The 21431-nt window shown below is 29.8% G+C and overlaps 1 protein-coding gene across 1 annotated transcript; it reads left to right on the forward strand.

The window, feature by feature from the left end:
• Positions 1–348: 348 nt before the first annotated feature.
• Positions 349–20779, forward strand: LOC123302097 (CTTNBP2 N-terminal-like protein). The gene is made up of 6 exons (XM_044884883.1): positions 349–669; positions 725–826; positions 5365–5562; positions 16207–16700; positions 18684–19093; positions 20431–20779. Exons 1-6 carry the CDS (start codon positions 484–486, stop codon positions 20625–20627), a joined length of 1587 nt encoding a protein of 528 aa, XP_044740818.1. The 5' UTR covers positions 349–483; the 3' UTR covers positions 20628–20779.
• Positions 20780–21431: the final 652 nt, after the last annotated feature.

The raw sequence follows: 21431 nt of genomic DNA on the forward strand, positions 1-21431 counted from the left end.
CTAAAAAGGAACGACTTCGCAGTGTACTGAATAAGTGTAACATCTTATAGTGGCCTCTGTAAGATAGTGTATATGGAACATACTCTTAATGTCGGTAATATTATGTGTGGATAAATGTCTGATAATAAGTATTATAATGGCTACGAATGGGTATAATAACTAATAATATTTTTATATGGCAATTTTTTTAAATTATAATTTGTCACTTTATTATTCCTTTTAGAAAATAATAAATAATAATAAAAAATAAAATTCAAATTTTTAAACCAAATGTTTAGTTCTTATATATAGTTGTAATTCATTATCGTCTTTATTCCACCGGCTGCCGTGTTTCGACCCATTGTCAAAATTCACAATGTCAAGAAAATAAACTTGACAGTTTATAATTGATTTTATGAGAAAAGTTTAATAAAAATTGTTATCGCATGTATAAATATTCAAATATGTTTTTTTTTTAATTCATACATATATATTCTATTAAAAATGGCGTATAATAACAAAAACGGCATTTATGAAGCTATGTCGCTTTCTGAAACAAATTTGGAAGTACCTTTCCCTACATCAACGAATGAAGGAACTCAAGGTACATTATCTGTAGTAAACTCTCAATCACCTGCAGGTTTTGAAACAATGGATCGTCAATCGGTTGCAGGAACAAATACTCTAAAGGTAATACCATTATTTGTGTGTGTGTGTAAATTGTATAAGATTTAAACTTTTACAGCGTAATCCCAAAATGGAACTGAGCAAAACCGATTTGTTGCGATTATTAAGTTACATGGAAGGGGAATTACAAGCTCAAAATATTGTAATTGCAGCGCTAAAGGTAAATTTACATTTTTCCTTAGCTAGTTTTTTGTATGTATTTCACATTCTTAAATAAACAAAACCAATGCTTCAGCTTCTGGATACCCCTTAGTTAAAATTAGTGTTTTAACTGAGACCTATCTTAAATCGATATTTATATTACGTCCAATACAGCTGATTTTTGAAATCTTTCATAGCTGCAGATTGATATGAAGAAAAAAAAAACATCAATAATACGGATGCAGTGGGTGAAAAATGGCTAAAGTTCAACTACTTTTAAAGAAATATTCTTTTTAATAATTCTGTTAATTAATTTGATTAAAAACAATATAACGTTTGTTTATTTCGCTTAGTGAATCGAAATTGGTCGGGTCCTTGAACTTGTTTGTCGGGTTTTCAATGGTATTAAAAAAACTGGTATGTCGAACAAAATATTCGATATTCGAGAGCCGTTGTTGTGTTCGAAGAATACCGATATGTCAATCTAGGCGCACTCTCTTTTATCCGATCATGTATCTGTTAATTGCAATTTATCACCTGTAAATAGTTCTTGCACTCTGTAAACATACATGGTTTTTTTATAAGTGTAAGTTTAAGGTATTTTGATTCCAAAAAAATGAAAATGATGCAAAAAATTGATGAAATTTTATCTATCAATTAATCACCCTTTTTTACGTCTTTTATGAAAAATTCATATCGATCCTCTGAAGGGTCGAGGAGAAATCTTTGGATAAAGTTTTGGTATAAAAAGTCTGTTTTTTTTACCAAAAAGGGTACATTTCTCATAAACCGTACAGAGAATCGATATGAATTTTTCACAAAAGACCTACCTATACAAGAGTGATTAATTAATCGATAAATAAAATTTCAAATTTTTTGATCATTTTCATTTAAACTCTTAAGGTATTTCGATAACGTAAATTGAAAAAGATAATAAAGATTTGAAATTTTATTTATCAATTGATCATCCTTTTATACGTCTTTTGTGAAAAATTCTTATCGATTCTCTATACGGTTTATGAGAAATTAACTATCAACGTCAGTGTTTTTACCAAAAAAAGATTTTCATTTTTATGCACAGTTCTTCATTTTGGAATGATTTTAAAGTTTAAAACTTGGAGAATATTGATAAAAGTTTTTTATGCAAATGATAAATATTTATAAAAGCAGTTAATGACTAATAAACCTACATTTATTACGACTTCTCCATATAACTACCATGTAACAATGGCTGTTTTAATAATTAATTTTTCGTAAAACATACAGAGTTCATTGACACACAAAATTTCAGTTCTTTGGTAACACTTTTGTTTTAGTATCGAAACACATTAAAATAAATTAGTAAATATTTCTTTTTAATTAAAAAAGTGTCCTTAAAAATTTATATTTTCAGCCCTGCAATTGTTTGAAATGTTCTTAAATCTGTTGAAAGTCTTTAATTAGGAGGTCTGTTATTGTTAATGTTCATTTAACATCCTTAAAAATCTTTTTTGAGGGCAGCCTAGAGTTTTGCTACCTTCGGGAGGCAGTCGGCTCTTTCTTTTCAATGCGTAGACGGTTTTCTGAACTTCGGGGCCCTTTTGCGCTGCACCACTTAGCCTTTTGATAGCTACGCCACTGACCTGAATTCGCAAACTCGCCAACTTCGTATTATTAAATTGTATAGCACACAATAAGAAACGTCATATAATTTCATATTTTTTAAAGTCTCAGAATTTAGTTGATGGAAAGTATAGCCTCTTAAGACCAGGCAAATAATGACATCGTTTATTATGATCGCAAAATAAAACGTGTTTTAGTATTCACTAACAAGAATTTTGGTCATTGAAACCCAAAGCTCGCATATGTGTATCCACTTTTTTTAATTTTTTTAGTAAAATTTAAAAAAAATTTTTAATTTGTTTTTTATTGTTTAACCTAAATGAACTAAATAAGCGCCTGAAATACTTTACTTGCTTTATCATGTGTAAAATATATCAAGGTATTATAACTTTAGTCCCAAGTTTGTAACACTTAAAAATATTGAAGCTACCAACAAAATTTTCGTATAGGTGTTCATAAAATCATCTAATTAATTCATTGCGGTTGTCTGTTTGTCCGTCTGCCAACACGAGAGCTCAAAAACGAAAAGAGATATCAAGCTGAAATTTTTATGGTGTGCTTAGAACGTAAAAAGTGAAATCGAGTTCGCAAATGAGTAATTTAGGTCAATTCGGTCTTGGGTCCGTCAGAGATAGAACCAAAGGTTATATATACAAAATGATCCTTATAAAAAAAAAAAAAAACAATTTTTGTTTGAAACATTTTTTCGTAAACATCGATGTTTACCCGTTAGTATTGTATAAAGAGAGCGCAAATAATTAATAATTAACAATAATTAGAATCATAAATAGATACAAATTGTTTATTAAACAAGTGAAAACAAACAATTGACTGAATTAATTGTTGAAATACCATGCATAGTCAGTGTTGATTTCTTTATCACATTACACATACATACATGTGACACATACATAACTGATATTCAAGTATGGTACATACTATAAAATTTCCGCCTAATTGGCGCCCTCACGGTTAAACAGTGATGTTTACGAAAAAATGTTTCAAGCAAAAGTTGAGTAAAAATTTCAGCTCGATATCTTTTTTCGTTTTTGAGTTATCGTGTCCACAGACCGACGGACGGACAACCGGCAATGGACTAATTAGGTGATTCTTATAGCAAAATTTTGTGCGTGGCATCAATATTTTTAAGCGTTACAAACTTGGGACTAAACTTAGTATACCTTGCATATTACATATATGCATGGTATAAAAAAATCATTCGATACAAAATAAACATAATAATAATATTTTTGTAACATCTTTGGCTATAATAATTAAAAAAACAGTACGCATAGTTATTAATGCAATTGCATCGTCGGCTATAGTAATAAAAAACTTGTTTATTAGTACATGGTAAAATTCCATGGCATTTAGAATCACAAATAACGATACGATCTTTGCAGTTGCATTTCTTAGTGCTGCATTTTTGTGTACAATTGCACCGCTTATACCCTCGCCCACCAAAATTTGATTCCAAAGCAACAATTTCACGCAATGATTTTTTTGTGGAACAAGTATCAGTATTTTTGATAAAATCCGTATTAAAATGTTAATAATTAAAAAATTAATATTCTTTTAAGATAGAAAACTGATTTCTATTATTGATAACGGATCACTTTGGTCACTACATCTGGTGGCTTGAAATCAAACTTTTAATGTGCAGTTTTCAGGAATAAATATGAGGAATAAATGGAATAATAGCCTTTCTTGTATTATATTATTAATTATCAATTGTTAGTTACATTTTTCACGAATACACTATCAAAATCAACATTTAATACAAAAACTTTTTAAAGGACAAATCATGAATTTTGGGTTTTTTCATTAGTATCATTAATTGCACTTGTTCATAGTATTCATGTCTTTGTTTTAAAAAATATTTTCATCTCTGAATAAAAATGTTCTTTCAAGAAACGCTCTTGTTGGTTTTTCTATTAACATTTTTACAGTACAAGAGAAAGAATTTAGATATTCCCCTTTACTTAAAAAAAAAAAAATAATTTTTTTATATATTATGACAAAAAAAGTCAATAAAATAGTAGTAAGCTTCGGTAAAATGTTCAAAAACATTTAAAGTTAGAAAGTTGTATACCTGTAGCAATACAAGCAATATGGCTGCGACATGCTTACATTTTTCACCTAAACCCGCTTTTCATGAACATAACTGTTAAATTATTTCATTTTTTGTGACTGATCCATTTGTTTCATGTAGTCGATCTTTTAAGCTAACACTTGGCAAACACAGTGCTGAGAAACTTAAAACATTACTATTTTCATTATTTTTACCACATTATATAAAAAATCAAGCTGCAATAATTTTCTCGGTATTTCTAGAATTCTTTTTACCTGAATTTCAAAAGCTTGCTTGCACACAATACGTAGCCATTTTTATAAGTCACGCCTTTAGGTCTCCTCGGTAACGGATAAAAACCGGGATCCTGAAGACCCAATTGGCCTATGTTGCTCATTTACGAACTCAACCTTACTTTTTACTTTTTATTAGGTGATTTTATGAACACCTGTACCAAAATTTTTTTGATAGTATCAATATTTTCAAGCGTTACAAACTTGGGATTAAACTTAATATACCTTGATATATTTCATATACATGGTATAACAATTTTTGAGTTGAACCAGCGAAATTGGTGATTGTCGACATACCCCGTGCATTTTAACATTCACTAATATCGGACATTGACAGTAACATATATACTTTAGTACTTGGACACAAATACCAGATGGCATTCGTGATTGTATACACGACCTTCTTTTCTATCTTACACTCTTGGTCTCGAACCAAATATTTCTCGATAGACTATACTTGAATGTGATTAAAAACACACTAAAATTACATTTTTTTTAATGTTAACTTTTTTTAAGGCTGACTTTTAATTTTCATAAATTTTTATTATTTGTAATACAAAACACCCTTATAAATTTATTATTTATTTTTAGTCTGAGAGGTTGAAACATGAAGTTGCACTTGGAAGGTATAAACCATCTGCATTGAATGCACCACTTTCAGCGTTAGCTAGAGATAGCATATTCGAAAAAGGTTCACAGTCGATTAACGCTCATCAAGAAATGAGCCACTTGGCTGATCAACAACTCGAAACATTAGACAATCTTGTAATGCAACAACGTCGTATGCAGGTAATTAGTATTTTTTATATCTTAGAATAGTGTACTTTAACTAAAAATTTTACGTGTAAAAATTGGTTGACGATTGATATCATGTGAAAATGTAAACGGATTTTCCACGAAGCCAAAAAATTTTACGCCAATTATTTAAATATTGTTTTTAGTTAATAATAATAATAATAATATTTTATTCGTTCTCTTTCGATGTACAATGTATACATATAGAATTCGTCAAACAAAAAAAACAAAAAAAACAAAAAAAAAAAAAAAAAAAAAAAAAAAAATCATGTACAAAAAATAATAAAAAGATAATGCGGTGGTGGCCGACTTTTCGTAGACTATCCCGGTATTCACCTTAAACATCGTGGAAAACCATCAAAAACTCACGAGTAGGATAGCTGACATCTGTAAAAGTAAGAATATCTAAAATAAATAAATATGAAATTTGTTTACCTAAAACAAAAAATAATATATTAATTAAATTTCTTTTTCCGGTGATAAAAAAAATCTACCGGAAAGTGTCAAGTATTATTAAAAAAATAAATATTGATACCGGTGTATAAAAATTTCCACGGTACATGTTATATAATAAATAAAAAATAAAAAAAAAATTGATTACCGGTGTATAAAAAATTTCCACGGTAAATGTCATTTAATTAAAAAATAAATAAATAAATTAATCAATTAATATAAAATTATCGAATTCTGGTGATTAAAGATCAACACGAAAAGTGTCAGAAATTAAAAATTATAAATACATAAACTTAAAAACTTAAAAAATTAAAAAAACATAAACTTAGACTTAATACATATATTAAGTTTAAAAATTACTTTTTAGTCCTTCCTCCAATGAATAGAAACACTGCTGTTGCAGGTACCTACGAATTAAGTTAAAAATAATTCTAATTGCTCTTTTCTGTATTTTAAATATTTTTGAGGCATTTACTGAAGCACCCAATATCACTATGCCATATGTCATAATTGAAGCAAAATTTGCTTAGTAAACTGACAGTAGTGTCTTTTGTTCAACTCTTGATCTTAACGCTCTTAATTGAAAGCACACTCTGCTCAATCTTACACATAAGGTGTCAATATGAGATTTCCAATTCATTCCTGAATCTATTTCAACTCCTAGAAATGTCGTTTTACTTACAAATAGATTATGCGTAAAGGTGACTCCACCACCAAAAAACACAATTGCTATTTTGTTACGATTTAGAAGCAAATCGTTTTCATGGCACCAGCTGTCCATTAATTCCAGTACATTGTTAATGACTTTCATAAGCTCATCGGTATCTTTATGTGAAACAACGATGGTCGTATTATCGGCAAAGAGTGCAACTTTACAAAATAATTTACTAAATGAATTTGGCAAGTCATTAATAAATAGGAGAAACAGCAATGGCCCAAGAATAGACCCTTGTGGGACTCCAGACCCGATTGCACCCCAACTTGACTTGAAAGTATTTCCGTCTAAGTTTAATTCAACAAATTGAGCTCTATTAGATAAATATGACTCTATAAGTTTATAACATTGGCTACGAATACCATATGCATAAATTTTGGAGAGGAGTAAATTATGATTCACGCGATCGAAGGCTTTAGAAAGATAAAAAAATAAAGAGGCTACTTTAAAACCTTCATTAATTTTCGTGAGAATATGATCCGTGACGGCAAAAATTGCATTTGTAGTTGTGTTTTCTCGATATCCAAATTGATCGGGTGTCAATATGTTGAACCGAGTTAGAAAATTTGAAATTTTATTAAATATAACTCTCTCTAGAACTTTGCTAAAGATAGGTAAACATGATATCGGACGAAAATTACTGACATCCATGTTATTGGGTTTCTTTTGAAGGGGTACTATTCGTGCTAATTTGCCACGATCAGGAAAGATTCCTTCCCTCAACATACAATTAACAATTTCGACTAAAGGAGCCAATAAGGTTCTTGAAACCGATTTTAAAACATTACTGGAAATGCCTAAGTAGTCCATGTCTTTGTGTGAGTCTTTGCATTTCATACTTCCAATAATTTGTTCTATGTCACGGGAATCGATTTTATCAATAAAAATAGTTTTTTCAAAATTTTTTATTTCAATTATGTTTTGGGCGTTATTATCTTGACCAATAACAGAGCCCAAATTAATAAAACACTCATTTAAAGTGTCGACCATGGACATAGGGTCGCATATTTCAATATTATTTATACTTATGTGTTTAATGCCCCTAGATATGTTTGAAGTTTCATTTTTTATAATGTTCCATACAACTTTGGAAGTAAAGTAAATTTTCTTGGCCATTGTAATAACTTTCTTGTATATTTTTTTGTACTTTTTGACATAATGTAAGAAATTTTTATTTTTTGCCGTTTTTTTCCGAATATTGAGTACTTTCAAGTTTTGGGACGATTTTATGATACCAGGGGTGATCCATTCAGGTCTGGAATAATTATAAATTCTAACATTTGAGGAAGGACATGTCAAATCATAGTAGTACACGAAGGTATTTCAAAAACTATTAAATTTATTATTAATATATTTACTCTCAAAGACTAGCTCCCATTTTTCCGTCTCCAAATGCCGGTTGAGTTTAACAAGATTTTGCTCAGTTATATGACGCTTTTGAATTATTTTACATTTCTTAGATTGTGGTTTCAAAGCACTAAATTGCAGAACAATGGCGCCATGATCGGAAAATGCTCAGTCTTCCACACAAGCACAGAAGTTAGTAATTCTTGTTGGCTTGTAGTAATTCTTGTTGGCTTATCAGTAATTGCCAATTTACTGTCAAAAGTTGTAAACAAATTAACTAATGTCTTAAACCTTCTCATCCTGAATATCTAGTTGATTTATATTAAAATCACCACAAACCACAAAGTGTTTTTTTCACTTTTAATAATATTAAGACATTGTTCCAATCTACTAAAAACGTTTCAATATTACCACTAGGTGGTCTATAAATACAAACTAGTACAATTGACTTATCGTCAATAAAAGCTTCGATAGCTGCGCATTCAAAAACTTTTTCAATGCTTAAATTATTCAGATTCTCTTTTACTTTTATTTTTCCAACAAAGTTGTTCGAAGTTAAAATTAAACACCCACCATTCTTAAAATCCTTTCTACAAAAGTATGATATGGGAACATAATTCTTAATCTGATAAAAACTCAATTCATCCTCATTTAGCCAGTGTTCTGTTAAGCAGACAAAACTGGGTTGTATAGTGAACTTATTCGCAACAAATTCCTCTAAGTGAAGATGATTGGCTCTCAAACTACGAATATTTATTTACGTGCAAAATAGATCTTGATAGCAAGTTGGGATTTTACTACTTGAGAACTTTTAGAAGCTTGTCTAGTAAGTTTTTTAATTTATTCGTTTTTATTCTTTTAGAAATCGGAACAGTTTTTGTACAACCAGTTGTCGAAGGAAACTGGGGTATATTTTTGTCAGGAATTTTTTTTAACGGCATTTGCTACCGTGTACCACTATAGTTAATATCTTTACCATTTTTGTGGAAGTTAGTATTTAAAATCAAAAGTTTGTTAGTGTATAAAGTTAAAGTATCGGTGCATCTAAATAATTCATTTTCCATAAACTGATTAATATTGAAAATCATATCATTGAATTCGTATATGCCTTTTCTAAAAGGCAGTGTGGACAGAATAAGATTTGTATTTTTCGTGATATTCAATAGTTCAAGTAAATTTTTTTTCAAGTATTTAATAACAATGTCGTTTTCATTGTTTGACACAACACATGATATGAGCTAAGCATAACAATTATGTGATCCGATTTCGTAAAACTATTTACTTGTTCTTTTACGGCTTTAATAATATTTTCATGAGTATCATGACTTTTAATTAAAGCGGAAACCGAAAAGTTGTGAGGCAACAATTCTCTCAAACAAATAGACATTTGTTTACCAATTTGGTCAGATACAATTAATACACGAGGGGTAATTCGAGGGGTAACATTAGTACTTGAATTAGAGACTCCATTCGTCATATTTGAAGATGATAACCCACTACTTACGCTGGCAAACTTACTTTTTTTTGTTCTTTTCAAATATATTTTCGATTTTTTAATTAATTTTATTTTGTTATTTTTTTGTTCTATATTATGAATATTGACTGAGCTAGAGCCACTTTCATTATTATCAACCTGGTAAGATACTTCTGGTGGTTGCGTTTCAACATTTTTCGAATGAATGCTGTCGTTAGAAACATCAAACTGAGGGCACACGTCAATTACATTGTTTACTATATTTATTTCAGTTTGCATGAATGAGTCTACCATTTCCAATTCCCTGATCTCAGATTGCGTAGCAGCACAAATTCTCTGAATTTCCTCCGTTTGGGAACCTACACTACTTACAGTTACTTTACTATTTAAATACAAATCAAGTTTTTTATCTAAAAATTCAATAGTTGAATTTTTCTCTTTTATTATGGCTTCTAAGTCCATTATTTTCTGTTCACACTCTTTATTAGAATTTTGCACCTGAACTAATTTATTTCGAAGATCTATTACAACTTCGTCATGTTTTATTAATCTACCATCTGCATCGTCTTCAACAATAATAGTACTATAACTAATGTTTAATTTATTATCTGGAGCCGACTGTGTGGAGGATTTAATGGCACTTCTTGTCTGTCGTAAAATCGGAAAAGTACATTTCTTCATTCTGTTTAATTTCTAAAATATAAAAACAGAAAATTTATAAATAAACATATTAAAATAAAGTTTATTGAAATTAAAACTAAGTACTTATCTTGAATAAAAACATGTGGTTGACTACGTAACACGACAAACAAACAGTGCTTATTAATGACAAGTTTATTTATTAAATATTAATAATGGCAGTATTAATAAAAAATATTAAATATTATTTTTTTTAAAGTTGAATTTAAGTATACTAATATCATATAATCAATAATTGTTCCAATAAAAAAAAAAAAAAGTGATATATTTTACGAAGTACTTCAAAATGTTGATTTTTCTAATAAATAGCCACCAAAAATTTATTTGTGATAAATACACACGCTTTCTTTCCAAAAACTTAAATTCAATTTTTAACCTTTTTTAAACTTTCAAAAACGCGGGCATCCAATTTGATGATGTAATATGGGTATCACTATACGAAATAACACAAATAAGTTTGACAAATATTTTCATAGACATTTGATTATAATAAATATAAATACTTATTATCTATGTATATATTATACCCAGCTATCTACACTGAACTAACTGATGGTCTATGACTCATACCGTTATGACATCACAGCAGGGCTTACCCGCGTTTTAAGTCACGTGATATACAGTTTAAAAATTACGATTTTTAATTTTAATATTAAGTTAAATATGCTTTTATGACTCGAAATCAGAATATTTAAGTATATTTTTACATAAATTTTAACTTCAAATTTCATGATTTATTTTTGACTAACGATAATACTCTATTGTTTATATGTGAGCACTCATAGTCCTACGTGCGTGCGTTCGTATAAATACAATAAAATGTCACACATACGAACGCATAGAGTGTTATGTCCGACCGAAGGCCGCAATTTCGCGACACCGAAACTCTGTCCTCGTGAATTATCGAGTGTCGTTTGGCTAGTTCGTGTCTGCTGAGTTTTCCGGCCAATCCGATGTAATTTTGTTGTGATTTTATGTGTTGTTTGGTGTATGCGTTCTTGAATTTGGTTTTATTAAATTTAACCACCCAAACATTGAAACAACTACCTGTCGCTACGATTTAATAGTGTATGATCTTCAGATACTTGTTTGTTGATTTTAACTGTGAGAAAACACAGTATGTAAAAAATATTCATTTAATTCCAACTCAATTATTGTTATACCATGTACATATGAAATATTCATAGTATATTAAGTTTAGTCCCAAGTTTGTAACGCTTAAAAATAATGATGCTAGGAAAAAAATTTTGTCATAGGTGTTCATAAAATCACCTAATTAGTCCATTTCCGGTTGTCCGTCCGTCCGACCGTCTGTGGACACGATAACTCAAAAACGAAAAAAGATATCAAGCTGAAGTTTTTACAGCGTACTCACAGACGTAAAAAGTGAGGTCAAGTTCGTAAATGAGCATCATATGTCAATTGGGTCTTGGGTCCGTAGGACCCATCTTGTAAACCGTTAGAGATAGAACAAAAGTTAAAATGTAAAAAATGTTCCTTATCAAAAATTAAACAACTTTTGTTTGAAACATTTTTTCTTAAACATCACTGTTTACCCGTGAGGGCGCCAATTAAGCGGAAATTTTATGATATGTACTATACTTGATTATCAGTTATGTATGTGTCACATGTTTGTATGTGTAATGTGATAAAGAAATCAACACTGACTATACATGGTATTTCAACAATTAACTCAGTCAATTGTTTGTTTTCATTTGTTTTTTATTTGATTTAACAGGTATTAACTGTCTGTATAAGTGTAAAAAATAAGGCTTTCAGTAAACAAGCAATTTTTATATGTATAAAAAAGTTTCAGTTTCGATTTTGGCTGAAACTGTGACAGATACCGAAGGTTCGGTTTCGGTAGAAATTCCAGTTTCGGTCGGACACTAATTGTCTTCTTACAACGCAGAAAATTACGACATTTACCGAAGTAGCTTCGTTTCTTATTCATTTAAATACACCTACACTACAAGTTTAAATTATCAGTTGATCTCCTTAATTCATATAACGATCAGTGACTTACGCACATAAAGCACTATTACTTCTTCGTCTTATTGTTTTTATACTAAGCCGAGTCGCCATTATTGATTGTTTTGGTTTGCTGAAAAATACTTTGGTAAATGTCGTAATTTGCCGTGTTTTAAGAAGACAATGTCTTTCTATGCGTTCGTATGTGTGGAATTTTATTGTATTTATACGAACGCACACATGTAGGACTATGAGTGCTCACATATAAACAATTAGGCAAGATTAGTCTTTTCTTTTCCGAAGCCTGGAAGCACTCAGTAACGCTAGTGCAGCGCAATACGAAGTTACTTAAAATTCAATGAACGAGCTGGCATAATCTGTATGTCGTTCAGAATTATAGATGTTACTCATTAAGTTTTTACCCGTTAAATTATTGATGGTACTCGTAGATAAATAATATTAGATATCAGAACTTAGATATCATAACAAGATTATACATATTTGTCTCAATTATGTAAGGTACGCAGTGTCTTTCTGTCAGTATATAATGAACGCCACTGTATCTCAAAGGTGGTGTGGAAACGTGTGCAAATTATGACAATTACAATTCTTCCAACTGTTTGAATCGTTATATCTTAGAAACGGTGGATCTTAGGAAAAAAAAGTATTGAGACATTTTTTATATTTAATTATCTGATCTACAACTTTCATCTGAGCTAATTTTATAATAAAACTTACCGTATTGATGAAAATCGCAAAAAATCCGTAATTGTGACCTTTTACCCGGCGTAAAATTTTTTCCACGTTTCGGATCGATGAATACTTTTTATTTATGATGGTGATTTGAACGATCCTACCAAAATTCAGACGAATGCGAATTTTTGTACCTATGGATGTTTAAATTGACCGGATAATTAATTGTTTATAAGTTTTGCAATTTTTATGTGCTGAAAAACGCTTCTGGCACATTTTTCTAGTCATTATTCCAAATTTAACTAGCTATCACACGTATTTTTATTATCAGTATTTCTATAAATCATTAATTTGAACTTGTCGACTATACTCTGCATGCCATCTTTTGTGATATACACGAAGTCTCTAAAAGTTCTGTACATCGTTCTACCACGTTTAATTCAGTTGAAAGTAGGTTGATTTAGCTACTCTTACCTTCAAAACTTACGCTTCAGCGCTTTACGGCCTTAAAGCTGTAATTTAGAATATTTTGTCGAAATACGTATTTATATGTTACAGGAAAAGTTGATCCTTCAGTAAGAGTTGACTCTTCCTAAGTAAAGTCCATTGTCACTGGTAATTTCAGTAAAAGATTATTAAAACCAAAAAGTGTTGAATTTTGATCAACATATACTAGTCAGATCTAGGTAAAGTGTACTCTCACTGTCTCGATATAGTAAAAGTTAACTTTTTGCAACGAAACGGTCTACCAGCAAAACAAATAAGGAAGGCAAAACCTCTATTAAGTGTATACTCTATGTAAAAAAAAATGCTCGGTTTAAAACATTCTAAGTGTTACTATTATAACATAACATATGATGAGTACGCTTAGAATGTTTTAACTGTGGCAGTTTTTTTGGAATTAAGTATACATAGAAAGGTTAAAAAAAACTAATTAATAATAAAAAATTACTATATAATTAGAAAATGGGTGATGTTATACGGACACTATCGTGTATTTAGCGTGAAGAGAATTTTATGTAAATTTTTTGAGCTTTTATCAGATTTGCTGAGAATCAAAATGAACGAACGTAATCACAGGGTTAACAAAAAAGTAAAAAATCCGTCGACTCACGCTAGCTCGACCCTATTAAAGTTATGGCCCACCCGTAGATCAGTGAATGAACACAATCACAGGAAAAAACTATTAATTTTTCCACAAAAAATTTAAGAGATATTTTTTCACGCTTATTATCTATTTAAAATTATCTTAACGTGAGATTCACGCAAAACACACGATAGCGCCGTATATCCTTACAGTAATGAATAAACTAAAAGAAATGTACGAAACCTCTAAATTTTGACCTAACGCAGCGATTTTAAAGAAAATTTGGGGTTAAGAATCCCAAATAGAGGGATGAATTCTAAGCAAAAAGTGATATACAAGCATATTTCGAAAAATCAATTTTATCAGGTCAACCTTTCCAGGTTATTGGCGAGTAAAATTCGCTCTTTTTCGTTGAAAAAAACACGTTTGCCATCAGTTTTTTTTTTTCAAATAACTAGAGAAATTGACATCTTACGAAAAAAAACTTTGTACAAAGTGGCAAGCATTAATTTTAGCTCCCATGGTAAAATAATCAATTTTTGTACTGAATAAAATATAAAATAAGGGTACGAGCAACTTACTTTTCACTATAAATCCGTTAATTTTCTTGTAAATGACTTGAAACTTTTCATTTTCAAGGTTTTTTGTACTAATTTAAAAGGTGTATGATATGTTTCTCCAAAAACGTCAAATTTTCCAGTAAATACTCCAATATTTGTTGCCGGTGAAAAGGCAGTTGTCTTCAACTTATAACATATATCGCCCCAAAAAGAATAAAATAGTACACTAATCTTTTCCTCTTTTTATAAGCTAAATTTTCTGTAAAGAGCTTTTTTTTGACAAATGTGATTTATTCAATGAAACACGGCGTATTTCAATTGCCAATAACTTGGAAAAAATTTACTTTACGAAATTTGCTTGAATAATACTTTTTGCTTAGATTCATTTTTAACATAAATTATTGCACCTCCTAGAAGCAATGGTTACCACCGCTTGGGCAAAAGCACCACTCGGCATCATATAGCTTTTGTTTCTTGGGGTCTTATCTACTTTGCGTAAAATTTTTCAGTCAATCGCAGTTATAGGAAAGAATTTAGAGAATTAATTCTCGTATATTGTACTAATAATTATTATACTTAAACTAAATCAATTTATTTTCATCAATGAATACTAAACCACTGAAGGCATAGTTAATTCTGCCTAGAAAAAGTGTGTTTATTCATTTTTTCAACCAATGTTGTTACTGATGTTTTTATTAAGATTTTACTCTGGCTAGAAAGAGTCAACTCTTACCAACAATCGACTTTTCCTGTAACATATGTAATACAAAGATTGATTTAGGAAATTGGGGAAAAATCGAAATATCCTACAGTTCTCATTTATTATCTATGATAATATTTATTTGAAAACCTGTTGTGGATCAGGGGTTGGACGAGCGGATATCTTTTTGGAAGCGTATAATATTTAAAGTTCACTCACTATTGTACAAGTTTTCTTTATTTGATGAATTATTTACAATGAAATTGTGTTAGAAGTATTTGAAAACCGAAAATGAATTAACTAATTAATTTGTTTTACTAGTAGAACCGAAAAACGAATGGTTCTACAATGAATGTTGCTAACGAATTTTACTAATAGATCCGCAAAACGAATGGATCTCTTACAAATGCAACTAACGAATTCCCCAAGCGTCAGAAAACTTTGACTTATATACGCGACTGAGGGGAAGCAATATTTAAATCGCGTCTGTGGACAATCATCCTCGTGTATTCAAATTTGACCATGAATTCAAGTGACACGTGTAAATGCCACAAGTTTTAAGACTAGAAAGCTGAATCTGTAAATTTATATAAAAATATTGTGTGTTTTACGTAAAACTGCAATTTATACAAAATACACGAGAACATCATACTGATTTATAAACTACTACAGAGCGATTTACTACCGAGTGATAATACGAATGTCATGGGACCATAACAAACCGATATTTTTAAAATTTGGTATGGTGATTATGGTTTATGGTGACAGTGCTTTATCTATTCTATTATATGATGAATTTTTATTTTTCTCAGATATGGTTTATGATTATTGCATACCGTGTCTCAAGTTTTACTCTATAATCGCTTAGTATGATTGTCTCGAATTTTAACAATTTAGAAAATCATTTTAATTATTTATTGTTATTTTGTTATTACATAGATTCGTATGGCAAATATACTTAAAGAAGCAGAAGAAAAACACCAAAGAGTTATTCACGAATTGGAAGATGAAAAACGAAAGCATGAACATGACACAGCTCAAGGTGACGATATCACATATGGTCTAGAAATGGAACGTACACGATTGAAACAGGAATTAGAATTAGAGAAACAAGCTAAAAAACGTAATGAAAAAGATCAAAAGAAATTTCAAGAATCTGTCGATGATGAACGATCAAGACAAAAACAAATTGTTCTTTTATTATTAGCAGAACGTAAAAAAATTATTATTAGATATATTGAGGAACGAAAGCGAAGTGAAGATTTAGCACAGATTCTATCGGAGGAAAAAGCTAGAATTGATGCAATGGCTGAAGGATTAGAGGAAGAAAGTAAAAAATCATTACGAAGTGAAGCGGAACTAGAAAAACATCTTCAACTTTGTGAAAAAGAAAAATCATCGTTACGTGCAAAAATAACAGCGGATGAGCAAAAGTATGTAGATTTTTATTTTATTTTATTTTTCCTAAATGTAAAAATTTACTTCCAATATTTTGAATCGATAATAGTATTGATATACGATTTTTTGCGAAGCAGCGTAACTTATAGATGTGCTAAATTTGAATATATCGAACTTTTCGATATATTTTATTTAGTTTTTTCTATTTTTATTATATTTAATTGTGCTACTCAGGGATGTTATTTTTTCTCACAAAACAACTCAGGCAATTACGAAATTGCTCCAAGAAAAAAATAATTTTTTAATTTTCCAATATTATTTTTCCGAAAAGTCAAAGACAACCTATATTTTAATCTATTCTAAAGACACTATATCACGGGTTTGCAGGTTTTAACCCTGTGATTACATTCATTCACTGAACCTCAGAAAATCTGTGAAAAGCTCAAAAAATCTAGAAAATATTTTGTTCACATTAATAATCTACTCGAAATTATGTTATGAGAGACTCACGCTAAGCACACGATAGCGTCCGTGTAAATTTGTTAAAACCACTCGAAAGCTGTTTATTTTTCTTGATAATAAAAAATTCTCATACGAGCTTTTTTGACCAAGATATTCACTTTGCAAGCAAAATTGACATAATGACATTTAAAATCCTGTATCGTCTGATCATCGCACTGAAATTTTTCTCATATCATTTGAAAACTTAAACTGCCCTCTTTTTAGTTCTGGGATAAGGTTTTTTCCATATTTTAGGGGTTTTTTCATCTAGCAGCTATTTTAAAAAAAGGTAGTATCTAAAATTTCATCATGTTCGTTAGAAAACTTTCTTGTTTTGGAATCTATTACTCAAAAATTTTTATCACCCCTTGTCGCTTTGCTCTAAGGGTTGAAAGGATAAGAAATGTTAAGGCATTCACAGATTTTAATAACTATTTTACAATAAACCTATTATGATCGCCACGCTAAAGTTTTAGACTTAAACTTTTGTTCTATCTCTAACGGATGTTCTATTACAAGATGGATATTTTTTTCATTTGATGAATGAGCAAAAAATGCATCATTTTGAAAGTGGCAAACCTCAATCAATTTTGAAGCTAGAAAGCTCTAAAGTTGTTTTTAGTTAAACTTTTTTTTTTAATTTGTCGCATATTTTTTTTTTTTTTTGTAATTTATAAATAATGGATCAAAACATCTCAACTGCCCACCTAAAAAGAGGATAGGCCCACCCTGAGAAGTTGAATTTTTCGTACAAAGTTTTTATAACCTATTAAAAAACTGTGGAAAATTTCACAGATGTAACATTTTTTTTTTTGTTTTAGATATTTAGTTTCATGGTACTATACTAGCATATTGCTATCAGACATCAAATGTGAAAAAATTGCATTTGTTTGCCAGTTTTAGGCAAACACTGTTACACTAAAGTTTACGTTATTTTATGCATTATAGAAATTTTTTAAAATATGTTTTTATTGCAAACTCCATTTATTTATGTTAAAAAATTTGCAAATATGGTTAATTATAAGCTCCGTTAACGATTATAAACAATTACAGTGAAGTTAATAGACATTTTTTTTCGCTTTTTGATCTTCATTTTGCTCCATTAACATTTAACCATAATAGAAAGTTTATTTTGCAAAAATTTCAACCTAAAATTCGAAATTCTTGCTGGTCTATCTAATCTATCTATATTTTAATCCATAATTTTGCTAACAAAATCCGAAAATATGAAAACATGGTATTTTTTATTTTTATTTGGACTGCCACCATTGCACATCGAAATTCAGAATAGGTGGTTCAAAATAAAAAAAAAACGTTTGTGCAGAAAATGACACACCAATTACGGAGCGAACCATTTATGTCTGCCGTACTAATTCTGGTATTTCAAGCCGGAGAACATTATATTTTTGTGTAACGACAAAAAGTTTCAAATATTTTGGAATTTTTCCTTTATTTTACTAATTTTGTTGCATTTTAGGAATTAACAATTCTAATAACATTAAATATTTTTTTTTCAGGATAAAGGAACTAGAGACTGAATTACAAATGTATAAACAAATGGTGTGTACGACAAAACCGGCTGAAGCTGTGATACCACAAAGTGCGTTACCAAATCGAGTGTCAGATGCATCAATGGTCGCATTAGAAACAACTGGAATACCTAGTAGTGTGGCTAAAGTAATGCAACCAACGTCAACCGTGTCTAGCGTACCTGTTAGTGGACCAACAACTGGTATTGCACAAACCATACACTCAGCTCATCAGCCTAATCGACCGGCAGCTGCAACTCCTATCAAAAGTGGCTATCCACCGCGATTACAGCATGCAACTGCTCCAACAGTTTCACCTAGTGCAGTTGTATCACCTGGTGGAGTATCATCACCTACACCACATACGTATATGAAAAAAAATACGATAATTAATCGAGGTAAATACAAAAAAATCAGTACAAGCAAGGAATTATGTTATACGTATCCTCCTGTTGAACATACAAAAGTCCTCTGATATTCAAGATGTGCGATGGCCGCCATATTGGAAAATGGCATCCAAAATTACGTAGTTGTGACTCTTTGGTCATAACTACTTAATTTCTGGAGTAAAAGAAAGGTTTCAATTAAAAACTATAGGCCTAGATAAAGTACAAAATATTCAGGTATTTTAATAATAGGTAGTAAAGGGCATTTGTAAAATTCAAAACGTTGTATAGAAAACATTTTTGCAATTTTTTTTTTTTTTCAAGACGGATGTTTCTAAGTTTATTGAGATTTATTCATATTTTAGATATGAATATATTAAAATAACCAAATTTGAAATTTGCGTAAAAATTCATCGATTTTAGTAACTTTGAGAATGGGATTTGGGCAAATTACATATCATTGAAAATAGCTTTTTTTGGTCAAAATTTAGGACAGTAGCAGTTTTACAGGAAATGAGAGGGTTTTGAAACAACACCTTGCAGAAGATAAATATCAATAGATTAAATTATTACAAAATTTATCAATACACTTATTTTTTAAGGTATTTCATCACCCCTCACTTAAGATAACACAGTCCACTTCTGGATTAGACTAAATATTCGCCAAAATGTAATCTTATAATAATAGTAAAAAGGGCTGTTTTTAATAATTAATTTTTTGTAAACCGTACAGAGAATAGGCTTTAAATTTATACAGAAAGATATAGAAACGCCTTAAACTTAACCTTTCTTTATATTGATATAGGGGTTGAAATATGAATGAAACCATTAAAATTGAAATCAAGTGGAAAAGCTCATTTTTTCTCGAAAAAAGAAATGTTTTACTAATTTTCAAAATAAAATGAATAACTCTGCCCATAATATTTTTGAACTATTCAATATCAAAATTGAAAGGTTTTTTTACGTTTTTAAAATTTATACTTTTCATGATTTTTGATATTATTCTTAATTGTAAATTTATTTGCCAAAAACCAAAATAAAGCACTTTTAAACTTTCCTAATGAAAAATAGATACCTAGTGGTACTAATTTTTCATAAATTTAGTAATTGACGAATTATTATGAGGAAATTTGCTTGATTACTTACTGTATTAAGATATAAACGAAATTTATCCGATAGCTCAATTGGTTAAAGCGCAAGTTCAAAAAGGATTCTTTGTAAAATTGCATAAAATCAGTGATAGATTTTTAGTATATTCAACAAGAAAATACAACAAACTTTTTTTACCAAATCTTTTGACTGTAAAAATTGTTCTGGGTCAAACCTTATTTATATATTTCTTGATCTAGGTGTACCGCCACCAATACCACCAAACAAGCCTGTAGTTCCTCCAAAACGTGATGCTGGTGATCGTAAACCTAGCATTGGATCCACAGCCACAGTCTCATCACCAGTTGTACGTACGTCTCCTGTTACTGGAATGGTACAGAGAGTGAATCCAACGTCTAGTGCTAGTGGAGCTACTGGTACAGATCCACCTAGCTAATGATCTAAATTTGCATATAATAATAAATCTTAAAGATTGAGCCAAAGTTCACAAAAATGACTAGTAATAATTAAATCTTAACTCTTTTTAATTTGAATTTCTCAAATAAAATAGTCAAATTAAAAAAAAAAAAAAAAAAAAAAAAAAAAAAACAACTAAATTATCTTGCAGCAGCACCGTCTCTCCTATCAACGTACGTTTATTAAATGTAACATATCATCATTTGTGTTTTATATTATGTTAAACAGATACCGCATTGATCTTATGGGATTAGGGCCTCAAATCAATTTGGTACTATTCCAGGATTTTATAGATGTTACTATCTTGATCAAAAGTCTCAATGGAAACGATAATCCATGTGAATAACTAGCTAAACATGTTTTTCAAACATGTTTAAACAATATTTTGTATAGTTGAGTGTGTGTGATTGTTCCTTTATTTGTTCGTACAATTTAATAAATAACAATAATAATAATAATAACATTAATGAGCGATTCTTATTCGTGCTCAAAGAAGTTAATATTAATAATGAGCAATATAGTCCAGTACGAATCGGCGCATGAGTACAAATAACTATTTAACCACAATTTTTTTTATATAATTCTCTATAAACTGTCCTTTTGGTGATATAACTGCATGTTGCCAGAACGAAAAAGTGGTGTAAAAACTTTAAACAAATTTTCCTCAAAAAAATTGCAAAAATTTATTATGCTCCAAGGAAACGTTTTTAAGATAATTTGGGATTTTAGATTTATGGTTAAAATTATTTGTGCTTTATTTTCAACTTTGATGATGAATTTTGCT

The sequence above is a fragment of the Chrysoperla carnea genome, chromosome X (assembly GCF_905475395.1).
Source record: "Chrysoperla carnea chromosome X, inChrCarn1.1, whole genome shotgun sequence".
Classification (NCBI taxonomy): domain Eukaryota; kingdom Metazoa; phylum Arthropoda; class Insecta; order Neuroptera; family Chrysopidae; genus Chrysoperla; species Chrysoperla carnea.